Source organism: Ptiloglossa arizonensis, chromosome 4 (genome assembly GCF_051014685.1).
Source record: "Ptiloglossa arizonensis isolate GNS036 chromosome 4, iyPtiAriz1_principal, whole genome shotgun sequence".
Lineage (NCBI taxonomy): Eukaryota > Metazoa > Arthropoda > Insecta > Hymenoptera > Colletidae > Ptiloglossa > Ptiloglossa arizonensis.
This window is the reverse complement of record NC_135051.1, coordinates 22,864,004-22,890,170: the sequence shown is the minus strand read 5'-3', so window position 1 is coordinate 22,890,170 and position 26,167 is coordinate 22,864,004. Positions and strand designations below refer to the sequence as shown.

The 26,167-nt window shown below is 39.9% G+C and overlaps 1 protein-coding gene across 3 annotated transcripts in view; it reads right to left on the bottom strand.

Annotated features, from left to right (window-relative positions):
• Nucleotides 1–26,167, bottom strand: part of LOC143145887 (neural cell adhesion molecule 2) — a 416,497-nt gene that overhangs the window by 33,441 nt on the left and 356,889 nt on the right. For all 3 annotated transcript variants that reach the window (XM_076309675.1, XM_076309673.1, XM_076309674.1), the window contains 2 exons: nt 19,418–19,528; nt 17,383–17,586 (listed from right to left, as the gene is read on the bottom strand). In XM_076309675.1, coding sequence (XP_076165790.1) covers nt 17,383–17,586; nt 19,418–19,528 — 315 coding nt within the window. The remainder of the gene's footprint in view (nt 1–17,382; nt 17,587–19,417; nt 19,529–26,167) is intronic.

Sequence of the window (26,167 nt, the reverse complement as noted above, 5' to 3'; positions counted from 1 at the left end):
AAGGACGAGTTGATATTTTAATTGCTCGGGTCTCGATAAAAGTCTCGGATTGTAAAATGGAACAGGATTCTTTTACCTTTCTAAATGTAAAGAATCTCACATTTTTTTAATCACCTGTATATGTACATAAATTGTACATGTGTCTTCATTGCTATAGGGCACAACGTATGATAATTTTATATCGAAATAATAACTTAAATAAATACATATACTATATATTATACATTGTATTCAATAACATACATACACAATTTGTATATTTATATGTACGTCTATTATTAATTTTATACTCAAATAATAATTTAAATTACCGTGGATAATATATTATGTTATATTACATAATCCATGTGTGTATACCGGGTGTCTCAGTTAAAGAAGGTCACCTAAATGATGGTGACAATTTCCTCTTTTTTCAACGCCATGGAAAATGTTCATAGGCCAATTAGAGTGGTTTTGAAGAAGGAATACCATGGAAGAAGAATAATTTTCAATCGTCTTTTAATTTTTTCGAGTTTTTTCGAGGTCATTGATAAGTTTCACGAGAAAGAACATTTTTCTTACAGATGGTCTTCAGTTGAAACTCCTTGCACGTGTGAAACTTGTATCTATATCTTAATTATTGCACGATATATTACGCGTACGTTCATTTAAGTTATTGTTCCAATATAAAATCTATATATTGCAAGACGATATACTTGAAAAGTAGGAAATGCAACTGGCCAGTGACTTATGGACGATAGTGTACATAAGAATCTCTGTAGAGAGATCAGCCACCCGGAGACGACGGTAGCGTCGATCCCAGACCTCCTGTCGCTCGCGGCCAAACGTTCTCTCGTCGTGCAAAATTTAGGGCAACGTCGAGTATTCGTCGTGACTTGGTACGTCGGTGTTTTTAAAGGACGTCGTGAATCATCGTCACCGCCTGAATAAAAGGTGGCGTTATTCCGCGCGACGTAAACAGAAACCGATATCAAATGGAGCTGTTTAGGATTGCGTTCACATCACGTCTCTGATCTTGAGCCACGTTCGCGATGTACTACTTTTGAGATCGTCACAAGCCTGTTTCTGGTTTGTCACGTATCCCGAGGACCTCGGCTACGGCTGGAAAATGTAGGCCAATATTCTCCAGGGAAGGAAGACGCCTTAATTTACGGACCAATTTTATCGAAAGTAAGAGACCTCTTGTGCAACGTCTTGCAGAGATTGGGGAAGATTTAAATTTTGTCATTGGTGCATTTCTGTCCCCGCTTAAAGAATTAGACTTTTCCGGAGAACCTCGAAAGAAGACCCTGCTCTGGTGGAAGGTGATTCAATCGTTTCGGAGAGAAGAAACTTAACACTGATCAAAAGTATATAACGATAGAATCATTTCGGATCGCTTTCTAGAGGTTCGAATTTTAGAAATAAGAATTCTAGAGATTTGAATGTTTTGAAAATGAAAATTTTAGAAATTAGAATTCTAGGAATGAGAATTCTAGAGATTAGAGTTCTAGAAATGAGAATTCTAAAAATTAGAATTCTAGAAATGAGAATTCTAAGAATGAGAATTCTAGAAATGAGAATTCTAGAGATTAAAATTCTAGAAATGAGAATTCTAGGAATTGTAATTCTATAGTTTAGAATTCTAGAAACAAGAATTTTAGGAATTTTGATTCTCCAGATTAGAATTCTAGAGATTAAATTTCCAGAAGTTAGAATTTTAAAGAATAAATTTTTATAAATTAGAACTTTAAAGATTAAAATTCCAGAGATTTTGTGTACTCTACAAACATTATAAATTACGGAAAATAAATGTTTTCGTGATATCTCTGGAGGTACTTTACCATTTCATTTAATAAGTGTCTTACAAAGTTCAAACCGGTATTTTGTACGCGAATTTCACGCATGAAGGAATACTCGGGCGTGTTTAGACGCGAGCGCGTCAATCCTTGAAAATGTCCGTTAGAAGAAAGCCTTTAGGAATCGCTAGGTCGCGAAGATCTAAAGAGATGTTCTGCCGAGATGGATGCTCGCTGAGGGAAAAACGAGGATTTGGAAGGGAGTTTGTTCCAAAAGTATCGTCATGGTCCCCTCATTACTTTTGCATCACAGACGAATCTACTCTCAAGACATGAATTCCAGGAATTTCTGTTCGGAGGTTAAAGGAGCATTGCACGAGTCAATATCGTCTGAGAGAAACCGTTTTATTGAAGAAGCACTCTAACATCTTCCAGTCATCAAAGATTCAGGAACCAGTTGTGTCCCAAAAGGACTACTCGAATGACGTAGGCGTTTTGAAACGTCTAATCGATATTGACCTACGAGAAACACTTAAATGTGTCCTGGTTCAACGTCACCTATTTCGATATTTGAGTTTAAATTTTTATATACCTTTGCAACAACTGCTATAAAATCATCGACAGTGGATAACCGAATTGAAACGATAACTTGAGTGTCCTACAAGTCATATTTGATCACACTAAAACCCACTTGTACAGTCCCCGGATAATCAAGCGAAGCCGTGCTAAGCTCCTAAAATGATACAGAGCAGAACAAAAAGAAGAAAATGTAATTTAAAACAGAAATTTTCAAATATACTTCCCAAAGTGTCTTCAAATATTAAAAAATTGTAATATGAAAACACTATCGCTTTTTAAACAGATATTAAAAAGAATTCAAGATAAAAAACGTCAAAGCAAGAAGTGGAAATAAAAGTTACTATATCTCGAGAATAAATATCGTTAGAATAGATGTTTGTGAGAATCTTCCAGACTCTGTCTTGAGTGTATTCTATATATAAATTCTAGCGAACTACAAATTCATTCGATCGAAAGCGTTCTTCAACGAATTCAACTTCGATACAGCGGTTATCGGTGGTAGACGCCGAATTCTGCGGAATTAGCATACTCCAAGTTGCGACAGGAGACGTACTATGACGTAGTATGACGACTCGACGCAGTCTCTGGAATCGTTAATTCGACGCCTCCGGGCACGAGGATAACCCGAACTGGTGTCGCGATCTCGAACACCAGGCAGCCAGAGTTGTCGATAGAGATACGACGACGATTGAGAACGTTGAAAGGTTCGCCACGGCATACGGGAATATCCCGCGAGATTCGACGGATTGAATTGCAAAGCGAATGAAAACGAAACGTTACGGATAAGGAGTAACCGATCGTTGGAAATCGTCGCGACGCTCGATCCCGACGTATTCGCGTTGCTGCTCCGCCGGCTACTACTTTTTCTTCACAATTTCTTCGTAATAGTAATAATAATGTGTACTTATTGCGAGTGATTTCTTCTTCTTAACATTTTCATGCAATAATTGTAACGGTAACAATAATATGTACTTATTGTAAGTGCTTTTTATAATAATATGTATTTATTGTAAGTGCTTTCTTCTTTTGACTATTTTCTTTGTTACAATAATAATAGGAATAGTAATAATACGTCTTGTAGTAATAAGAATAGGAATAATAATAATACGTCTTGTAACAGAAATAATAATACGTCTGCTAATAATGATAGCTACGGCTTTATCGTAGCAAGGTTGCATACGGTATAAAGGAAAAAGAATAATAATAATAATACGGTACCAAGTGGAGAAAGAAAAGGTGAAAACGAAAATAAAAAGTGAACGCGTAGAAGTGTAATTAAGTACACGTCCGGTACAATGGCGGGGTATAGCTATAATAATGATACGGTGTTGAGCGAAGAGAGAGAGAATAAAAAACTAACGTATGGAATTAAAATTAAATACACTTCGCAAAAGTGAGATACAGCAATATGCTGTTATTAATCTAACCTTGACTCTCTCTTTATACACGGGTTATCATGCGTTGATAAGACGATAACCCGTCTAGGGGGAGAGGTCTTGTAAGTAACAGCCTCGGTGTTTCGATAATATCCCACGGGGAGGGGGGGGGGGGCGATAACACTAGGGTGTCAGGATGAAAGTCTTTTTTGAAACTTATCTTCGAGCTCGGCAATTTTTATTCTTATCTGTGCAAGTCAACAATTTACCAAAAGAAAATTCTAAGCCCCGCGTTTTAAACGTTGGGGCGTATGTACCCTTCGAGCGAAGCTTTATGAATAGAATTTAAGTGCCATCTTGATTGTGATGAACAATAATAATTCTCGTGTGTGTGCAATTAAATCTTCGAACGGTCACTTCTCCATTACTATGGAGTGCCTTCTTCGGGCACCAAACATGCGTTATAAATTCAAAGTGTCCACCCATCAACGTCGTGGCGAAGTTTTCGTTATTACCCCCTGTTTACAACCCCCCTCCCCCGTTTTATACGTGGCAGAATAAACATGTTTCCGCATCGGAGACCTAAGTTAGCCATCCAACGCATAAATTCTTCTTACGGCTATTAGGGTATTAACGGAAGGTTTTAATTCACAGCGAATTACCCAGGGTTTCTTGGAACTTGTCACATGACAAGTGAGGAATTAATGGTCGTTGGTCAGGCTCCGATGCGTACAGCCGTCCAGGGATTCCGGTTTATTACGTTACCCTACCCTACCGCGTGATAAAGTGATTCCAAGACGTCAAGATCATCGTCTTCTGTTATATTTCATTCGCATGGGCAATATATAACTCGATAACTTGGAAAAGGTCACCTCGAAAGGACGCCTACAGGTGCTTGGAAATGAAACTCGGTGATTCGCGATTAGAAACTTTTTCTTCGACGCTTCAAATCGATCGAATAGCCCACAAGAACGATAAAACATCATCTACGTACGGTAATACCTCGGTTATTGATAGAAATCTGTTGCTCGGATTCAAGTTCGGTCATCATCGCGAGCTTCGTCCGTCCTGACGATGAATTCTCCACTTGTGCTTCGTGTATTGACAGTAACGTTTCGGGTAATGATAAAATTCATTGCCCGGATTCAAGATCGATCATCTCCACTATATTGGGGTGCTTTATCTGTGGCGATAAAAAATTCTTCGTATATTATATTGCTAAAAATGAACGATCTCGATTTTCAAACATTAAGCGAGGCACTATCGCGTTCCTTCAAAGAGAACCGTTGCTTGCGGATGCATGGAGCAGAGGCTAGCTCCAAGAAACGTACCGAATTGGAATAAGAGCGATCGCACAACGGTGAATCGTTCCGTTTTCTCGGCCTGAATATCATTATGCGAACGAAATTGGATCCCGCCGATCAATTACCCGGCTGAGGGGAGGCAAGGACGTTCTCGCGAGCGAACGAACCCCACCGAAGCACTCTGGATCGGAATGGTTCTCACGGCCGATTAACGTTCCCGTTAGTCGAAAATCTTGCCGGCTGCAGCCGCCGCGCATCCGATTTCTCATGGATCTTTCACAAAAGCGACGTAACCGGGGGAACGAGAGGCCCTCAAGTGGAAAAAAAATTTCCACAGCCTTTCGGATCGCGAACAAAGTAATAAATAATTTATTTCCTCGGAGGGGAAATATTCTTTCTGTATTTAAAAATTATATTTTACACGTAAAATTACAATTATATGTAAAAATTACACACCTCATTTAAAACTTATTCGAACCCTTTCCTAGGGAGAGTAGAATTTTTATAACGGTTCGTTAAATATTAAACAAGAATCCTACAAATTGTTCATCACCGAGAAGAAGCTTTCGTAAACGTTCTATAAAATTCTTCTCTCTGTGGTAAACAAATTATCCCCTGAACGTTACATAAAGTTACACCGTCTCTTTCGTAAGGAGTGCACGATATATCGTGTTTCGTTAAATGCTAGAAAAGAATCTTACAAATTTGTTTATCACCCAGAAGAAGATTTCTTTCGTAAACGTTCTTTGAAATTCTTCCCCTCGCGGTGAATCTTGTGCAAACCTGTTTCGAGTCATTCACCAGGGGGCGTGTATCAGCCCCACTCCCGGTCACACCGGTGAAATTAATTCAACGAACACCATTGGAGACATCAACGGTGGGCGTCGCGAGTAGCAGCGTGTTGAAACGTTGAAAACGAACCGCTTTCGCGAGAGCAGTCGGCGCGCGAGTAGGCAAAAAAGAACTCGGACGTATGTATCATCGGGTTGTGCACGCGTGGCTCGTTACGCCATAAAGAGGGAGAACAAAATAAGCCATCGCTGCCTCTTTATGCCCGTTTCTATGCGCGTGCACACAATGGAGCCCCGGCCCGTTCGAGGCGCGTTTCGCGAGCGTATTCAGGCCAACCTTGGCACTCGCCGAGTTAATAATACGCTTCCGGTGTTCAACGCGCGGCGTAGTATCGCGTCGCGACGGCCGCTACTGCGAAACGACTCGCTAAAAGGGATCCAACGTTTTCAATGGCGTCATGGTGCATTCTTGGTTGAGCAACGTTCGGTGACGGGCGATACGCAACGCGTTCGTCGACACGGATTTCCTCGTGATGCGTCTACCCTCTTTCGTGCGAATGTTTACGATTACTTTTGGTCAGACTCTCGAAAGGATTCGTGAACCATTGGTTTATTTACCGACGGGTAAATTAATCTACTTTTTTTTCACGATTTCTTCACGACGTGTCTTTTATTGGGTTCTTCGAAAAGTCATTTTGTTTTCAAAAATGGAGAATATATAATTTAATAAAATGTTTATACACTCTAAAAAAATCGTGTTTCACTTTCATAAAAAAAAAAAAAAAAATGAAATGACTTTCCGAACAACCCAATACAATGGGGCAGGATGGAAAGTAGAATGGATTTGGAGTAGACTTATTTACAGTTAGAATATACGGTGGTTGATATTAGGCGAAGTAAAATGTTCTGAGCGTTTTTTCTCTTCACTTTTCGACGATGAAATTAATGAAGTTAGAATTTTCGGATTCGGATCAAATATCCGCCGTTTTGTCAGATAACTTTTGTCCATTTTGAAGGCAATTTCATAATTCCGCAATCGAAGAACACCTCGTCCCTATTTTATTTTGATAAACGAAAAGGGAGGGTCGGACTCGGTCACTGAACATGTCCTTTAGGATCAGGGGAGGAAAGTAAAATGTTTTTGTTTGTAGATGTATTCGAAGTTTGTATGTATGGTGCTTAATATTTTATTTTGGTAAAGGAAAAAGAGAGAATTATACTAATGAGGTTTATCAGATGTGTTTATTAGATGTGTGATCACTAGTGAGGTTTATTAAACGCGGTCTTCTTATAGGTTCCCATGATGGTCAAATTAATCCCCTTTTCTTATGATTTTTTTTGTAACGTGTATCTTTGTATTGTTTAATTTTATTTTAATTTTATCACAATTCCTTGTGTATTGTTGTTACAGGGAAAATTAAAATATGTCAGTTTGTGTTAGACTTGTTTAAATTAGGATATACACCGAAGAAATTTTAGAAATTTTATTAGAAATTAAATATTTCATTTTGGTAAATAAAGAAGGGGAAATTACACTCGATCACTGACAAAGTTTGCTACGTGTAGGATACGGCGGTGATTGTTATAGTAAAAAATCAAGTACGCAGTTACGTAGGTTTAAGAAGCGAGGCAGGATTAAGCCATGGCTTTAGAGGTTTCAGGAGCCTACGCCAGCTGGAGGGTCTCCAAAGATTAAGATCGCCAATGGGACAAAAACGCCAAAACAGACTTGCTCTCGTGGCAATTGAAAACGACGTACCCGAGAACTTACAGTTTACCGATGCTCCGGAGGACTTTGTTTCCAAGAAATTGCGCAAAGCGAACGTTTGAATTTTAATCGTTGTTAGCTTTATAAAGGTAAATTGAATTTCTCTCTAACATTTTTCCTTTTCTTTTGTAAATGGTTACCAGGTACCTCGCCAGTACCTGTGGCCTCGGGGGTCTACACGATTTTAATTCATCTCTGTTAACAAGTATAGTTTATTTCTTCATAAAATCTTCAACACGAGAGGATCGAAAGAAACGTTACTTTAACTGAAAATATGGAAATGTGTAAACAGAAAGAATACTTTTTACGTCTTGTGAATTAAAACGTAACAAAAGTAAAGTATAATAACTTACATGAGATGAAATATTGTTGCAATAAACATCGTTCGGTACAATTTAAAAAAGAAACAAAGCGTTTCAAATTTTTAAGAAAATTTTCTATATTGGGGGCTAATAATGTGTGCAGTTATATTAATGGTAAAATCGTGATTAATACGAAATAAATGTTCTTACGTAAATAGGAGAAAAGATTGGGCGAAAAAGGAAGAAGAGTTTGCAAAGTATTGGAAAAATGAGATTCTATTTGTGCGATCGCATTAATTTCAAAAACGGCTGCGTGAAAATTGTTCAAGCCCTTCGCGAGTACGACGATAACTATTAAGGGCAGCTCTCGTGAGCACCTCCGTTCTCCAGGTTCAGCTAGGTCCTCCAAGGATTAGGATCGTAAAATTACTCCTTTCGGTGGTTCAGGCTGTAGCATTAAGGCATTTTATGTGTCTTATCTTACGGATGTTTGGAGTGTCTTTAGGCCAGAAGATAAACTTAATTAATTTGAAGTTGTTTCAGAGTGTTTGTGAGAGCATACGGATAATGTAAAGATAGGATGAACTTAGAACAATAACTTATATGTTCGTTTACTTTGATGTCATTTCTCTGAACCTTTGCGAATTGTACATCAATGATTCGCGATCCGTGTTATTCTTTGTACTTTGTATTAAATTATGTACAGAGTATATGTGGACGATTTTAGCATGTAAAATTAACGAGATAAGTTTATAAGTGAAAAGATTACCATATGAATCGACAAAGTTTACCAATCAGATAATTGCTAAATAAAAGTTTACCAAATATGTAAATAAAAATGAAATAAATAAATTACTTAAATTAACAAACAAAATACCTATGTAAAAATTTACTAAATACCAAAATAAAAATGTACTAAATACTAAAATAAAAATTTACCAAATACCTGGATAAAAGTTTACCAAATACCAAAATAAAACTTTACTAAATACCACAATAAAAATTTATTAAATACCAAAATAAAAATTTACTAAATACTAAAATAAAAATTTACCAAATATCTAACTAAAAATTTACCAAATACCTGCGTAAAAATTTACCCAATCGTGTTCCCCGAATTTTTTCCAACAGTTCAAAGTTCTCTGGAAAATTTAAAACCAGCGATATCGGTAACTTGGTCGCTTCTTTCGATACGCCGCGACGAAGCACGGGGATTACCCTCGAATGTAAATGAAATTCCCAGTAACGTGTCCGATCGACGGTTCCTTCTTTCGCGATTCGTTTCGATAGGAATCGGTGTAATTGAGAACGACCGACGTATTCCGATCCACTTTACCCGGAAACCAGATCCGGGCGTTCCTCCTCTTTTTTTTTCTCCCGTGGTACGCATAATTACTCGATAATTCAACGCTATCGGGAGTAATTACCTATTAACTCGCGTCGCGTGTTACGGCGGAATTTACACCGTAATTTCGAGGTCGCTGGTTCGCCGTTTCGAGCGACGCAGATACGTATGAAATATAGAAATCGTTGGCCAGGTTCGTGCGAATCTCCTTATAGAGCACGGCCCCCCACAACTTTCGCGATTAAAATATCATCGTAAATATTCAAAGATCTCGAAACGTAAAACGACAGCCCCGATTATTCCACCTCCTATTTTTCTAAAATCTTGCAACAATTCTTTATTGTTTGATAAACTACGAATTTGATAAATAGGCTGTTCCACGAACAGTGATAAAAACGTAAAGAGAGTTTTATCATCAATTTCTTATAAAAAGTGTAAGTGTGAAAATAAAATTTGTTTACCTTCAAAAATTGAAAGTTTCTTATTGAGAATTATTTACACTGATAACTATTTAAACAAATTTGTCTCGAGGGTGAAATTTTACATACAAGGATCAAGAAACTCGAGAAACTTGCATTCGTACCGTGAAACGTCTGTTGGAAATATTTTTTTATGTAACAATTTACAACTCAACGTTAACTTTTGGCAAATCACTCGGTATATACATCACGCGTAGCGTGCACGATCGTTGTAATGTTTCGACTGTTGTATCGTAAACCAACAAGAGCTCCTATTAATGCTTCCATTATCCAACATTGTCTTATCAGATTTGCGATTCGAATCGAATAATTTACGTTGTTGCACCATCTAAATATTGATGGATCTGTAACATTGATAATCGAAATAATTACCCAGATCCATGTGACGCGAAAATTTGACGCAGATCGCGAATCGATCTCGAGGAATCTTCGATTAAAACGCACTTGAGATCGCGACGTGTTGCGGTGGCAAAGTAATAATGCGCTTTATCAGCGACGTTATGATAATTTAACGACGCCCAGCGGGGTGCATTCGAGTCTGCCAGAACTTCCCTCCGGGGATGGTTTCGCTGCTCCTTCTTATCCGGTCTCTGAAAATCTGATATTTTCCCCCTTTCTTTTTTTCCTTCTTTTTTTTTTCACTCGGGATAAATTTCGCGGCTTATCGCGAACGAACCGATCCCAAACGAGTACCGTTTTCCAGGCGACACGGACAAGATTAAAGCGGGTAGAAGTTTTTATGACTGAATGCGATAAACTGCCTCGTGAAGACGCTAAAAGAGCGTTCGTTTAAAGCGGAGCGGTCAACTTTTTCCGACCGAATTTTAGTAATTTCAACCGGTAGATAATCCAGGGGACAGATAGTCCTCGGTGATAATAAAAGAAACGAATGCATTGTTGTAGTGTTGGTGTTATTAACCTCTTCGTCTATAGTATCGGGCGAGACTCGTGGTAGTTCTGTTTCTGCAATCTTGGACGCTAGTCACGAGGTCTATACAAGGAGGAACGCTCGACAATAGAACAAAGCGTTATCTAATATTGTCAAAGTAACGATATAAAGAAGTGAAATCTTAAGGTTGGTACGAATAAAGGTACGAGATTTGTGACAAGATCACTCGTCAGAAGCTTGAAAACATTAGGCGAAACTTCCTCCGGTGGAGAATACTATCCGCCATGTCTTCTAGCGAGAACTATGGCCGATCAAGTTTCTTCGTAAACTCTGACGCGCGCCGGAGGGCACTCGGTTACTTTACGCTCGTAACGGGATATTGCTTTTTTCTCATTAGTGACCCCTGAAAATATTGCGCTTAAATTTGATTGAGGAATTTTACGCGTTTCCGGTAAGTAGTTGAGGGAAGCCATAGATTCTAATTTCCTTGGGAACTATTTATTTTCATTAGCGCGAGTTCGTGCATCGGCCGCCGATTAGGCCGAAGTCTGAGTTCAATGGGGTTGAAATATAGGCTCGATAGGGTCAAGGATTAATGCGAAAAGTTTCCCGACTCGTGAAATGGAATTGGAATATAAATGGGATTGAAAACGATGTTGTTTCAATTAAGTAAGATGGAGCCAATTTTTATAGAAATCCTCTGGTATGATTGTTTCGAGTCCGTTTCACCCGTAACTATTTTTTAAATATATAAATAAGCTTCGTTAATTGGACAGGAAAACAGTGTATCGTTGATAAACCACTGAAAGGTAAGAGAGAAATTTCTGTGAAAGTGTTCGTGTTTCGAGAACAGGGTTAAGGACCACTGCGCGCTAAAGCAACGTTTAGGTCCGAGGACGCGAGGCGTTCGGTCGAGGCGAATGTAATTGGCCGCTCGAGGTCACCGAGCGGCCGTCCCCCACCACCCTTTCACTCCACGGCAATTGGCCACTGAAGGTCACCGAAGGGCCACCCCTACCATCCTTTCGCTCCGCAGCAATTGGCCGCTGGTGGTCAGCGAGGAGCCATCCCCGCCACGCTATCCTCATCTCTCGCCTCTACCCGCGACTACCGAGATTACGAGTCTCAGTTACGAAGAATCTTTCGACTCGCGTCACGCTCGTCGAATCGATTTTATTCAACTGGAAAATTTGCATCGGCCCCTCTCGGGAGAACGAACCGAGTCACTTTTTCAAAATAAGGCCACGGCAGACGTAAATCTCACGGCGTAAAATTCCGGCTCGCAGGTTTCCCGGAAGTGAGCCGCGACCATCGCGATTCCATGCCGTGACTTGAAAGATGTCAAGCACCCTCCGTGCAACGTCCACTCGTGACACCTGTCCCCACTCGACGCACTGAACCTGGTCAGCGTGCTCCTCCCGAGTGGCTTCTCGACTGAACTTTAAATAATTTACCACGCGCGTAATTCCCAGAAGTGGTGCGAGAGAGCGCGACCGGCGTCCCCCCGCATTGTCGTGGAGCGACTTGACGCGACCGGATGTCTCCGGTCCCTGCGGGATATAGTTCACAGCATTCGCTGCGCCGCGACTACGCCGTCTGTTTTCTGTTCGTTGGTTTTTTCACTAGCTTCCGGTTCGTTCCTTCCAGTTTCCTCGAGGCTGAATCAGGTCCGAGGGTAATAACCTCACTCAGACACGGTACTTTGTCTCGGCGATTCTGTTGTCAGTTAGGCGGACGTGCCGCATTTATGATCCAACGACTATGGTATCTCCTTACTTGGTCTTCGAGGTGTATTTCAAGGTGGAAGGTACGAAAACAATTTTTTGGCGATTTACATTATTCAAAGAGCGCTTGGTATCCTTCACTCCGGACATGGTGCTTGTCTTTAGGTTTCTCGTTAAATAAACAGATCGAGGGAGTTTGTAATCTGACACTGGGTTGTGTCTCTATCTTTGTATTCAGGGATTGTATACGTTACGAAATTAGGATGAAAATTTATATACGATTTACGTATTGGTTATAATGTCAGTTAGGTAGACGTGTTATGATCTGTTGATATGTCTTCTTGGAAGACTTTAAGGCTTAGTATAGGTATAAATATAATTTTTGGACGGTTAATATTATTTAAGAAGCACTTAATAACTTTACTTAGACATGGTGTTTTGTCTGTAGGCTTGCCATTAGTTAGTTAGACCTAGTTTGTAATCTGCTAACGATGGTGTCATTACTGATCATCAAGACTTGCAGTAAAATTAATATTATTTAGGAAGTGCTCGGTAATTTCATCGAGGCATGGTGATTTGTACCTAAGCTTACCATTAGTTGAATACAACCTTCGTTATCTGTTGCCTATGAACGATGTCTGTTTATTGGTCTTCAAGACTTGGAGTACCAGTAGAAGGAGCAAAGAGAAATTTGGACGATTAATATCATTCAAGGAGCATTTAGTAATTTCATTTGGTGTTTCGTCTCCAGGCCTGTTATTAGTTAGGTAGATGTACAATCATTGTGATATGCCACTGATGGATAGTGTCTCTCTATTGATCTTCAGGACCTGAGAGTATCTTGTAACAAAAGTAACAAAGCCAATTACATCAATTTTTTCAATTTTCAAACGAATAATATTAATTCTAAAATCCTTCTTACAAAATATTTTCGATACAAATGATCCTAGCTTGACTTTGCTTAGACATTGATAAATATAGGTCATCCTATTGTTACATCTCCAAGTATTTATTCGTATTGTTTACAATCGTATAGATTATTCAATTCACGTCTTATTTCTTCAGTGTAGCACTACACGTACTCAAGACATTATTTTCGGAGGATTTTCTCCTCAACAATAACCCTTAAAAACTGAACGATATTTTGCAACATTCGAGGATGAATTTATCTCTCCGTGTGAATACCAACGTAGTCTATTCCAGAACGATTACGTATTTTGTTTTCCTCTCGTGATTTCAAACTACAAAAGAGAGCTTTCAATGCTTTCAGACTTCGAGCATAGAAATTCTTATCATTGATTTAGAATCAGCAGTCTGGGAACAATCAAGGAGAATGTACACTGTTCCAGGACGAGACACTTGAGAAAACGACATCATAGTAACCATCGGTAAGGGCCGAACTTTGTTTAAGAAATACATGACGCGAAACGAAGCCATCAGCCGGAACTTCACTATACTATTAAATTGCACGACAATCTTGCACAACTTTGCAACAGCAAAGATAACGGAGTTATATTCCAGTCATCTGGCGTCCATCGACCGTGTCGCTGCAGAATGCTCAACTATCGACGAAACTACCGAATGGTATCGATTAGGTTTCCGGCACTACGGCTAAGTACAATAATTGCTGCCACTGTCATTACCATCGGATATGTTCAAAGAGGATTGTGCCTTAGAACGTCACTTGCGCAGAAGTTCGATAAACTCCGTGACAAATTTCGCAATCAGTCACTGATTCCTCTCGAGATCCACGAATACCTAATTATTAAATTTCTACAGTTGGAGATTATTCAAAAAGTTTAACGGTCTTTTGTCATGAAAAAAAAAATTTTTTTGTCGTCGCGAGAGTTTATAGTTAGGATTGTTAAACTGTATTTTCGCGTTAAAGTTAATCGTTTCGGACGGTTTGATCGATTTTGAACCGATTACTTTAGTGAAATTAATTTCATTCATTTTTTGTCCACTGTATACAAATTATTCGAAAAGAAATGATTGCATGTCAAAACCATGTCTTCGTTCAAGATTATTTAATATGTAAAAAGCTGTCTATTATTTTGAGAAATCGTGTCGATTTATATTTGGGATTATAAAATTATTTAAAAAACAAGGGAGAAAAAAAAACAAAGTCTATATTTAAGATCACTAAATAATATTTAGACACTAAAGTTGAATTCGAACGTTGGAGGTAATTTTTTTAATCGGGGTCAATTCTGGCTTCGATTTCGATTCGAATTTCATACTGAAATTAATTGTTCCGTTTTTTGCATGAAATTGAAATAGAACAAAAAATTACTTGAAAAAAATTGATCAAATCTCAAGATTTTCTTTCGAGATCATCCAGAAATAGTAAGTTGTTAGAAAAATCATCGTACCGATAAAAATTTATATTCAGAATTATTAAACCATCGATTGTCTCAAACAGGTCGATCGATTTTGAGTCGATTTCTCAACTGAAATTAATCGTTTCGATTTTTTACGCTCCGCGTAAAAATTATTCGGAAAAGAATTGTTGAAACCGACGCTTCTTCGAAACTTCCCTCGTTGGCTCCAATTCGCTCGAAAAATACAGTACCATCTGAGATCTCATCATCGACCGTCATCCTTTCAACCGACCTCGTATCCCTCGTGAGTAGCTTCCGATGCTATTGAGTTATAAACGATACCTACATAAGTTCTCGCTTTGTTTCCGATCGGATGAAATCGAGTCTCGGGTTCCTGAGAGAGACGGCCATTTCCTGATCCGCAAATGTTATCGGGAATATTTTAAATCACTGTATAGATAATCGAAATCCTTTCCACAGAGAGCGACCTCCATAGACGTTATTCACCCTTTAATGGCCACACCCGTGACCGCTTCTCCTCCATTTCTTTCACGCATCGCGGCTGGAAAATGGCTTTCGGTGCTAGCAAGGAATATAAGGGTATCCCTTGGGGAATACCCGGGCTTTCCGATGCGTACCACCGCACGGAAGATCTTATCGTTCATCTTGATTCAGCTTTGACGTGTATACTTATTATTTCTTGTTGCCCCCTCCCCCTTTTACAGAGTTTTGCACCCGATAAAGATCGAGAAACGTCACGAGTTAACTTTCTTTGAGGAATACAGGCACGTATGGTGGCGTTTGGTTTTAAAAGTTTCTTCAGTAACGAGGAAATCGATGGATAAAATTATCAACAAATATCCGAATTGGTTAGATGTCCCGAAGTGATTAGTGTCACTTTAAGGTCATTCCTTACCGTAACTTTGTCTAATTATTTCAAAAGTTCAGAAGAGTAAAAAATCGTTCCAAATTGTGGCATAATTTTACTTAACGTCTCTTTTATTTGTGAAAATTTTGTCATACGTCGAATACGGTCGACTTCCGATTAATCGAAAATTTACAATGTCTCTCTTACTGTCACTTGAGAAATTGTCACAAAAATTGTACAGTTTGGGTGACGGATGTAAGATGAATGGTAAAATCATTGCCTTTGTTAGATCATGACAATTCTCATACTTTTTACTTACAGTAGTTGTCTCTTTATGGTACATTCATCTGTTGTTATTTATTTCTCTAAATAAATATGCAATCTCTGTGCAGTGTTACGTAAAAACGAAGTGCAAATTTAGTGTCCAAAATTTAGTAATAGAACAATTTAAACGACAGTTACAGGGACATAGTTAGTTATTGGGACATTTACGTTTGTTGAAAAATGAAGATCGATTTTGCCCAGTTAATTCTGTGTTTCGTGCAAATTGATATCCGAAGAATTTAAGAGGAACGTTCTCTGCCACACTTTCGAGTTATCTTTAATAATAATCGTAGAACAACCGAGTTTATTAATGCCTCGAGGCTGGCGCTTGAAGTCCAATCTCAACGGAATCAAAAAAATGTTCCTTTAACCTTTGGTTACGGAATGTATATCTTTTGAAACGGTACCAAGCCGGAAGTTACGTTTAAAATATTAAGCTGCAACTTCAACGATTCTTCAACATTTTTCACGTGCACATTTCGTGCAGGGAACGAGTCTCGACGATACACCCGATGTAAATTGAAAATAACAAGAGTGGAATTTTCGAAGTATAGAACTTAGTCGTGGTTCGATGGCAATTTTCGAAAGATTCTTTATAGAAGTTCCCTGAAAATCAATCGGATTCCTATATCGGTCGGGTCGAAATTGGATCGAAGTCGATCGAAAACTTCGTTGCTCAGCGACTGAAAACTTCATCTCTGCGCCCATCGACGAGGTAGTTTGTTCCAATCCCGCATCATGGCCCGTGACCGGGGCTAGAAAAATGACCATCGGATTTTCTATTATGCCGATAAACATCTCGCGGTGATGGCTGGTCAATAACAAAATATTACCCCGAAGTCGTAGAAAAGCAAAGTTGGAGCTCGATGGTGTGTTGGTTGAGAAGGGACAGTCGGTGCAAAAATTAATTCAATAATCTATTCAATATGTCACGTGTTCGTTTCTAGCGAAACAATTTATATTTCCGACTAGTTTCGATTTATTACTATCGGTTTTCTAGCTACTATTGACAAAAGAGAAAACAGAGAATCATTTTTTTAAATAGTTCTTATATCGAGTATTTATAATCCTTTCATTATAGTAGATTCTAGGATCCAATTGTAGAGATTATGCTCTACTTAATTGTTATTTATGCCCCTATTTTACTTAATTCATGAACAAACAGCCAAACGAATGTTAGATCGACTTTCAACGTTGCTTACAACTTTCTCGACTCCCACCAGTTATCAACGAACAGAGTGGGGGAAGAGTACCGCCCCCGCTCATGAGTGGTGGGAGGTCGAGTCGATTCTTTCTTCGACTCGACTGTAGCTTCCAAAAACTTTCTCAATCCTTTTTCCTCGATCCGCTAAAAAATTCCTGGTTTTCATTATTTTATCTTTTGGACGACCAACATTTTCAACAGCGTCGAAGAGAAAAATCACAAGTTTTTCACTCCATTGAAAGGGAGAAGGGAGAGAGGGAACAAAACCAAGGAAGTAGGAACAGGCACGAGTAGTTTTTTATCGTCCTGGCCACAAACGGGAATACTTACAATTCATGTTCACGCGAACGGACGAGGAAAGCGGGATCGACCTATTGTTATTCGTCGCGTTGCAGGTGAGCGTCGAGCTGACGTCGTCCCGTCCTAAATTTTTCATAACGAGCTCGCTGCGCGTCACGCCGCTCCGCACGGTCACGGTTTTGTTGCTGACGAGCAGGTCGTTACAGTACCAGGAGACTGTCGGTGCTGGCTTACCTGCGGAAACGCATCAACTTCATTTCTGATTCGTGTAAACTCGAACGCGAACGCGTTCCGGGGAAAAAAAATCATTTTATCTTTCTCACATGGATTTATTGCATTATTTATGTTATTACGTTAAAAGAAACTTTTCGTTAATATAATACTTGAAAAATAATACCAGTACGCGCATATGTAATTTTCGATTCAAGAAGAAAGAATTATTTACGCTACTGCGATGAAATGTAACTCTTTGCTAATATAACATGTGAGTTGCAATCAGTGACGTAACTCGTCTGATTAAAAAAATGCCAGTGCGTGATACTTCTGATTCGAGAAGAAAGAATTATTTACGTTACTACACGAAACGTAACTCTTTGCTTACATAACACGTGAGTTGCAATCAGTGGCATAACTCGTCCGATAAAAGAAATGCCAGTGCGTGATACTTTTGATTCGAAAAAAAAAATTATTTACGTTACTGCCATGAAATGTAACTCTTTGCTAACATAACACGTGAGTTGCAACCAGTGGCGTAACTCGTCCGATTAAAAAAAATGTCAGTACATGTTACTTCTGATTGAAGAAGAAATAATGTTTGTCCTCTTTTTATTTCACATGGATTTATCGCATAATTGACATTACCGCGATAAATGCAACTTTTTGTCGCTGTACCGGTGAGTTCGATAATTCGTCTAAGAAAAAATATACCGTAGGAAAAATCAAGCCATCGTAGTCGCGCTCGTGTCACGTTGCCCGTGCATACAGATTTTTATCGAAATCCAGGCTTCCAGCTGCGAGAGGACTTTTTCGGCCGCGTAGTCATTAAATTCTCTGTTCTCGCGCCCAGCCGTAGAATATTAATTCTCTCGGCTCGATTTCGATCGATTCATGTGGCCCGATTTTTCCGTGTTTTTTTGATGAAGGCTTCAACTCAGAACGAACGAATAATGCAGCGCGATTGTATGGAATGCATTCCTGCGTCGAGGAAATTTGAAATGTCGAGAAAACCGCGCTTACAATGAAGATCGCGTCGCTGGGTATTGCGATAAAACGAGAACCGAGAATTAAATGTATTTAGGGATATTATCGAGTTGGAATATTTCCGTTCGACTTTACATCGTAGAGATGGAAATTACTTCGGTATCGCCTCGAAAATTATTCAAATTTATCCTATCAATGAACCAATTTTTTCAAATTGTTTCGTTCTAATTGTTTCCCGTATAATGAGCGGAAAATTTAGATCTTCGTTAATACCAACAGACATTCAAAACACACGAAAAAGCACAAGCGGTTCGGGTGCACGAGATTTAAACGCGCAGTTTCAGATAATTCCTGCCTCTTTTAAAATCTTGAACAATTGCGACCTCCCGGTCGAGAAAATATAGAGTTTCCTGTGCGACAAGCCGGTATACAGCGCAATTTACTAAAAAGTTACGCGTTTTGGTAAAAATAGTAGACCCGCCCCAGTGCCTCGAAACTCTTCCCGCCGCTCTAACATCGTTTCTACCTACGGGGCGCGTTTAATAATCATGGTTCCGCCTAAGCGTATAACGTAATTTCACGTAATTCGTTGCAAAAAGAGAGTAAAAAGAAGGAACAGGAAAAAGTCCAAAAAGAAAATGTAACAAAGGGGAGCTGCGCAAATAATTAAAACGGCAGTAGCGTCGCGCATACCCAACATTCCCTACCGAGCTGTACGGCAGATCGCCGGGCGTAAACTCCATTGTAAACGAGCCTTCGACGATCCACGAAAGCTGTGCTCGTTTTTGGGATTGCTTCGGACAGCGGGCAGTCCTCTCGAGCGAACCACGGGAACACGAGCGACGTAATATTACATAGTACTCACCGCCGTACACGTCGCAGTAAAGCCGCAGAGTGTCGCCCTCCATGTACGGGCCCACCATCGAGTTCCGTGCGATCCCCGAGTCATCGACGATCACGATTTGGTGAGGGGGAACTGGAACACGAGAAACAACCACCAATTCACCGACGGAGCATACTCATTTTTCGGGAGGAAAAATTTAATTTTCGACGTACACGCATCGATGAATCGTTTTTAATTTTTTTTTGGAAATTTTGCACACCAGGTGAGAAATAACTCAAAAGGTCACCGCGATATAGAAAGCTAGTGAATAGAGGATATTTATATAATAGACCAACAGGTGGAATTTATTATAAAAATGTTTGGTGATTTATTATAAAATTTGCATCCATGGTTTTTTTTCAATTTGTAGAATGGGAACGGGGTGCTGTTTTTTTTGGGGGGGAGTTAAGGTAGTTTAGGTAGCCGAAGTGTACGATGTAGCAACAGATTTCTATTAGAAAATATCTCTGCCCTTTTTCCTCGTATTCTGATTATTGGTTGCCTCTTTTCAAATGTATTTATTATACATCAAAAGATTAGGCAACTTGAACCATTAAATTGAAAACAAAATCGAGTCGATATTCTTGATTAGTTTTTGAGAAAATAGCTTATAATATCTTATATAAATCACCTTGTATATCGACTATAAGATTCCACATAGCAGTATATATGCCAGCTCCTATGTGCGTCAAGTTTGACGACGGTTTGGACCCTATACGTAATACACTTCAACTTTGCCGATCTCACCAGTACTAATTATTCCCCACTCCTGGAGACACCTTTCGGGTCAGCCCAACTCCTTTAGAATAATACCTGGAAACCAAGTAGGTCGCGAATATCATGCCCCAATATATACCTGAGAATATCTACAGTTTGCACACCTCAACTTTGTCGATATCCCTAACATTAATTATCTCCCCTTGCCCCCTAAAAATTCTTTTTATTCCAGTTCAACTTTTTTAAAATAATATCAGGGGATTTAGAAAACTGTAAAAATGGTGCATTGTATCCAATATCTACCCCTCAACTTTACCGATCTCCCCAACACTAATGAGCCCTCTGCCCCCCAAAATATACTCCTCGACCCAGTTCAACTTTTCTCAAAAACGTCTGAAAATTCAACAGACTATGAATATCGCTTCTCGTATTTAATATTTCCACACTTCAATTTTACCAATCCCCCTAAATACTATTCCCCCCTCTGCCCCCCAAAATATACTCCTCTACCCAGTTTAACATTTTTCAAACAATATTTGAGAATTCAGCAGACCATAAACATCGTACCCCGTATTTAACACTACACTTTGACCATACCGGTCTCCCCAATATCAATCAGCCCCCTGCCCCCCAAAATACTTCTCGACCGGTTCAACGTTTTCGAAACAAGATTTAGCCACCGCGCAATCCGTGCTCCGTCGCGAGTTCGTCTCCAATTGGAGGTAATTCTGCTCGAGTACCACCGTTCGTCGTCAAGGGGTCCCGAGTTCGCCTATCCGAGCCTAGCCGAAGGGGGGCGGCGTGTCCCCGACAAGACGGAAGCCGTCGGTAGTCGGCCAGAGGCCGATAACGCGAAATTGGTATTGGAAGATCGTGGCTCGGATACCGCGACGGCATTAAATTGGAATCTGAAATCGATACGGCGCATCGGCGCCGCGCGTCCTACTCCTAGCCCCCTCTCCGTGCCCCATCGCTGCATAGAAAAGAGGGAAGAAGAAGAAGAAGAGGGGGAATTATCGGGACAACGGTATCTACGTGGACGTAATTGAAAAATTACCGTCGCCCGATCGACGTTATGTTTTCTCTCGTTCGATTTGATGGTTTCTCGAATGGAGTGGGGGGGAGGGGGGCACCGGAGGTCCACAGTGATCCTGACAAATGGTGCGCGGAGGGGAGAGCCGCCATTTATCGGTATTAGCCTTTTGTAGTATTTCCGGTATCGTTGTCTCCGTGTGTAGTACATCGTGTATCTCCCTGTACAGGGAGGGGGTGGATGCTTCTTCGAGAAAATATGATGGGGGTTCGTGTCGATAACGGATTCGCAGTCGAATCCACGGGCCCGTGCGTAATGTATGTCCTCGCTGATAGCGCTGGCTGGTGACTTTTATCCAGGACGACGCCGCGGGAATGCTGTAACCGTGGGGACGCCATTAATTCGATCGGTACGTGAGGTCTTGGTATTTATTCGCCCGGAGGGGTCGGTGTTTAGGATCGTTGGGTAACTCGGGCTCCTCGAGGATACCTCTCTCCCTTCCGTTGCAGAAAATTATTCGATTTAATGTGTTTGTCGAACGTCTCGAACGGTTGTATTTCAATCACCTCGGTATTGGTTGTTGAATTACCTCGGTATAATTAAAAACCGTGGAAAATGAAAGAAAACGTAGAAAATAATTTGTTTGCGTAATATTTAACGAACTTAGGTAAGGAAACTTACAAGTATCGGTGTTGTGATTGATATTTGGTTTTTGGAGTAAAGACGAAGATCGATTTGTTGGAAACAAAATATCGAAGCTGATTTGGGTTATGGCTCTCGTTGGGTCGAAATTGTTACATAATGCATTAATAGAATAATGTAACGAGATTTATGGAAGTATTGTAATATTCGAGGTTGACATTTGAGATGGAATATTATTAAAGCAGTAGAGAACAATAAGCGAGGACTTGTGTAGGTAAATGTTAGTGTATATGGAAAGATACAGGGCAATAATACGATCTAGTATTGACTACTGTTCAACCGTGTACAGTTCAGCTAAAGACGTATAAAAAGTAACTGAGTCGATACAATACACAGCATTAAGAATAGCTACAGGTGTATACCGCACATGCTCTATAAATCCTGGTCGATGCCAACAAAATGTCATTCGAATACAGGAGAAAGTACCTAAGCTTAAAATATGCATTGAAAATTTTCTCTGCTCGGAATAACTCCTCCAACTATATACTCTCCAGGATACAGGGAGTTGTGCAATAAAACCAGCCATAATTGAAATAAGCCCTATCATTGAAAGTAAACCAGAAACAATAGCTCTCTGAACCATCAAGATCCCCTTAACACAGTTGCTGATCCAGGTATACCCCTAACAGCTCAGGACCACTTAAGAAACATGATAAGCTACCTCAAGTAAATAAACATGTTCTCAAAAATATAGTACATCTATTGCAGATAACTTATCAAGGATATTGTTAGTCGATGCGACAAAAAACTAGTACAAGAAGAAAAAATGAATTAATCGAAATAAAACGATGACTGTCACTTATATCCTGGCAGTCCTAATGCACTGATGATATAAATTTTTCAGAAGAGATTAAACAAATAAACATTATTGCTCGCATATAAAATACTCAAGTACGAAAGAATTGAATTAGAAACGACACGAGTGATAGAGTGTATTCAATAACATTTAAAATTGACCTAAATAGGGCCACGATACAAACGGTTGAAATGTATTTTTTTTTTCGAATAAATTAATTTATTCTGCGTTCTTTATTTTCTCAAGAATCGACGAGAGAATACACCAGAAGTTTATTAATTACGAGAAGGGATTCGTAATTGGATTTTTCTTTTCATTTTCGTCGCAAGATTGCCAGGTGTCACGGGTCAATATCAATTTGCATTTCTATTTACTTGAAACAGTCTAATTCGTCCCTAAAGGGGATACCCTCCGACAAGGTTTCATCTTCTAACGAGCAACCTGCTACTTTGCGGAGCACCGGTAACATTAGAGAAATCGATTAGCTCTCCCTTGTACCTTAGACTATTTGAACTGTATCAGCGGTGTTCCAGCGGCAATCGCGGTGCGCCCAGCAAGCCAATATTTGGCTGTTTGAGTTTGGTTGAAGAGTATGTTAGATGGCATCGATATTCTCTGTGAGAGGAGGTAGCACGATGCTGCCACGATTTGCATAATACGCGAGCATAATCTTGTCCCTTGTTATTTGAATTGGAGCAAGCGTCGGATTTTATCCGCCTGGTAGAATTAATTCGAGCAAAATCATACGTTTACCGACAAATCAGTTTGTTTACGTTAGTCGATCGATAGAATATTTTCATTAAACGCTTTTATGTGATTAGGCATATTTTTCCCTAATCCATTCGAATCATTTGTCGAGCACAATTTCAATGCAAAATATTTATTATTTAATTTTTTAAAAGTCTGTGCCCTTCAAATGAATCCAAACGCGACACAAATCGGACGAACTTTATTCCCAAAGAATTCAAATATCCCAAATTTCGAAAATAGAACAATTCCTCTAAAGTATGTCGTGTTTGTACTCGTTTCAATCAGGAGAGATCCACCAATCTCCTGATACAATTATTATAAAAATAAAATAAAAAATGTAAAGTTAAAAACATTTGTAATCAAAAGTGCTACGTTCCTTCTAAGTGCTCGAGCTTGATAATCGTCGTTCGACGCACTGTTTCTTTCTCGTTTACTCTCACCAAACGCAAGTATACTTTCGCTCGCATTTGATCGAACTTTAAGCGAGTGTCGTTACTATACGGGTCAAAAAAGACCCAGATCTCGAAGGTCAAGAAATCTCCGAATGTCCGTTCAAAAATTAACGAAATATTCATCCTTGAGGTCGTAATCGATTAATTTGGTCACGTTTGTGTTTCCCTCTACCCCCCTCGAGCGTTTCGAGGTTTCCAGGAACGCGAATTTCTTACACCTGTCGCGGCGTCGAGCGTGCGCGAGAAATCGATATTCGTTCACCGTTTCCGGTCCCACGGACGCGTGTGCAGGAATTTTCAAAGAGCCGCGGACTCGTCGTTCCTGGGATTTCTGGCCGATGTCGCATCGATGAACGTCCGCGGATCCAATTCGTTCCACGGTTCTCTGTGTTTCGATTCCGTTGCGTCCCAGTTCCCGTTCCCCGCGCCGCGCCTTCGCTGTTTATTTTTCGTCGTTGTGTCTTGCCTGCCATTCGTTTATTTAGTCCGAGCGAAAACGCGTTCGTTAATTCCGCTGTCGAAAGATCTATCTCCGCGACAAATGCACTCGCGTATTCTCGCGGCAGTGGCCAGTGAACGCGTGTCGTTAACTATGTTTTATGTCCATCGTGATATTGTGATTCAAGCGATCTGCAACCGTGTACGTTGACTGGTTTTTCGGGAACCGGTGAACCTTTGTTTTTTAATCGAGAACCATTGTACTTGGTTCCTTTCGTCGTTGAAACGCGGAAAATTCGCGCTCACGAAACATTTCGATTGAAAACCGCGCGACCAGACTATCGAGATACGGATTCAATTTTTATTAGAAAATTAAAAATTTCCTTGTTCGCGTTCGCGAGTCCTCGAGTAAGTTTTTCTTTATTTGTCGAGCGTCGCTCGATTTATCGATTCGTCAATGGGAATGATTTTTCTCTGGAAAATAATTTTACGTTAACTCGGAGTAAAATTGTTAATTCGTTGTATCGATCGATACCTCTGTTCTGTACTCGTGCACTCATGCGTTCTATTTATATCTGTGATTTTACGTAATCGGTATAACATTGTGGCGTAAGCGAGAAGATTCTTCGCGAAGCGTGAAAAAAGGGGATAATAAATTTTTTCTCAGATCAAAGTTGAGAAAACCTTCGATAGTTTTCTAGATAGCATCAGAGGGTTGGAACTTTGGAGGGTTTCAACTCTTGAACTAGACTTACCGCCGTTAAGAAAGACCCGTGTTCTTTATTTTTGGTCGCTTCACTATCTGTGTACAATAGTTGCCTCGATAAAAGTCTCTTTCATTCACGATTCTACAGTTACATAATAAATACCTCTCTGTCCCATTATTATGTAACTGTAGAATCGTGAATGAAAGAGACTTTTATCGAGGCAACTATTGTACATATATATGTATTTGTGTGATAAAAATAATCGAGGGGGAGATACTTTGGCGATGTTTTTCGTTAGAATTCTCCCTTCACCCTGTGTCACAATTTCGATCTTGACACCATGACGAACGAATTGCCACGATCTTGTTCTTCCATCCTGCGAGAAGACGCTCTGAAGATGAATTCGCTGACTCAGACAGCGGCTTCGAGACTGTCTCGAGTCTCCTCCTCTCTCCCCCCCCCCCTCCATCCGTCGCGTCGTTTTACCTCGAAAATCTCATTACAATAATTGCTTTGGCAGCTTCCGGCTGTCTCTCCACGAGCAACAGAATCGTCGTATCGCCTTTCTCACGATCTCCAACGCTGAACTCTCGTTTACTCTCGTGTACGAGCGAGGTTCAGCAGGAAAAATTGCATAGTGTGAATACCACGAGTAGTGCGGTAATATTTGCCCGTGTACATACACACGGCCGGTACACACGGGGCTTTGTTTCGGTACGTGCCCGCGCCGTGATGCGTGTACACGCTGTGGATACACATCCGGTATAATCCGTACGGTTACCGGCGAACAAAACAATTTCCCCTTCCCCGGAACCGGGACTACTTATCGAATTTTTTCGTGTTCGAAACGTACGAACCGTTCGACGTTTCGAATATTTCAAATTTCCAGCAGCATTCGGCGAAAAACGTACAGACTGGCATCTGGCTGCACGGTGAGATCGTTATCCAATGCAGAGAGGTCTGCGCCAAATGTTTTGATCGCTGGAGGTCACAAGCGAACGTGGTCGACTACACAACAACTAGTGTTGTAACCTTTGGACGAAGATTCAAATAATTAAAGCAAGGATTCGAACTCAGTTGTGAAAGTGAAAGATAATATTCATTTATATTTTTCTTTTCTTCGTGTGCTATGAGTTC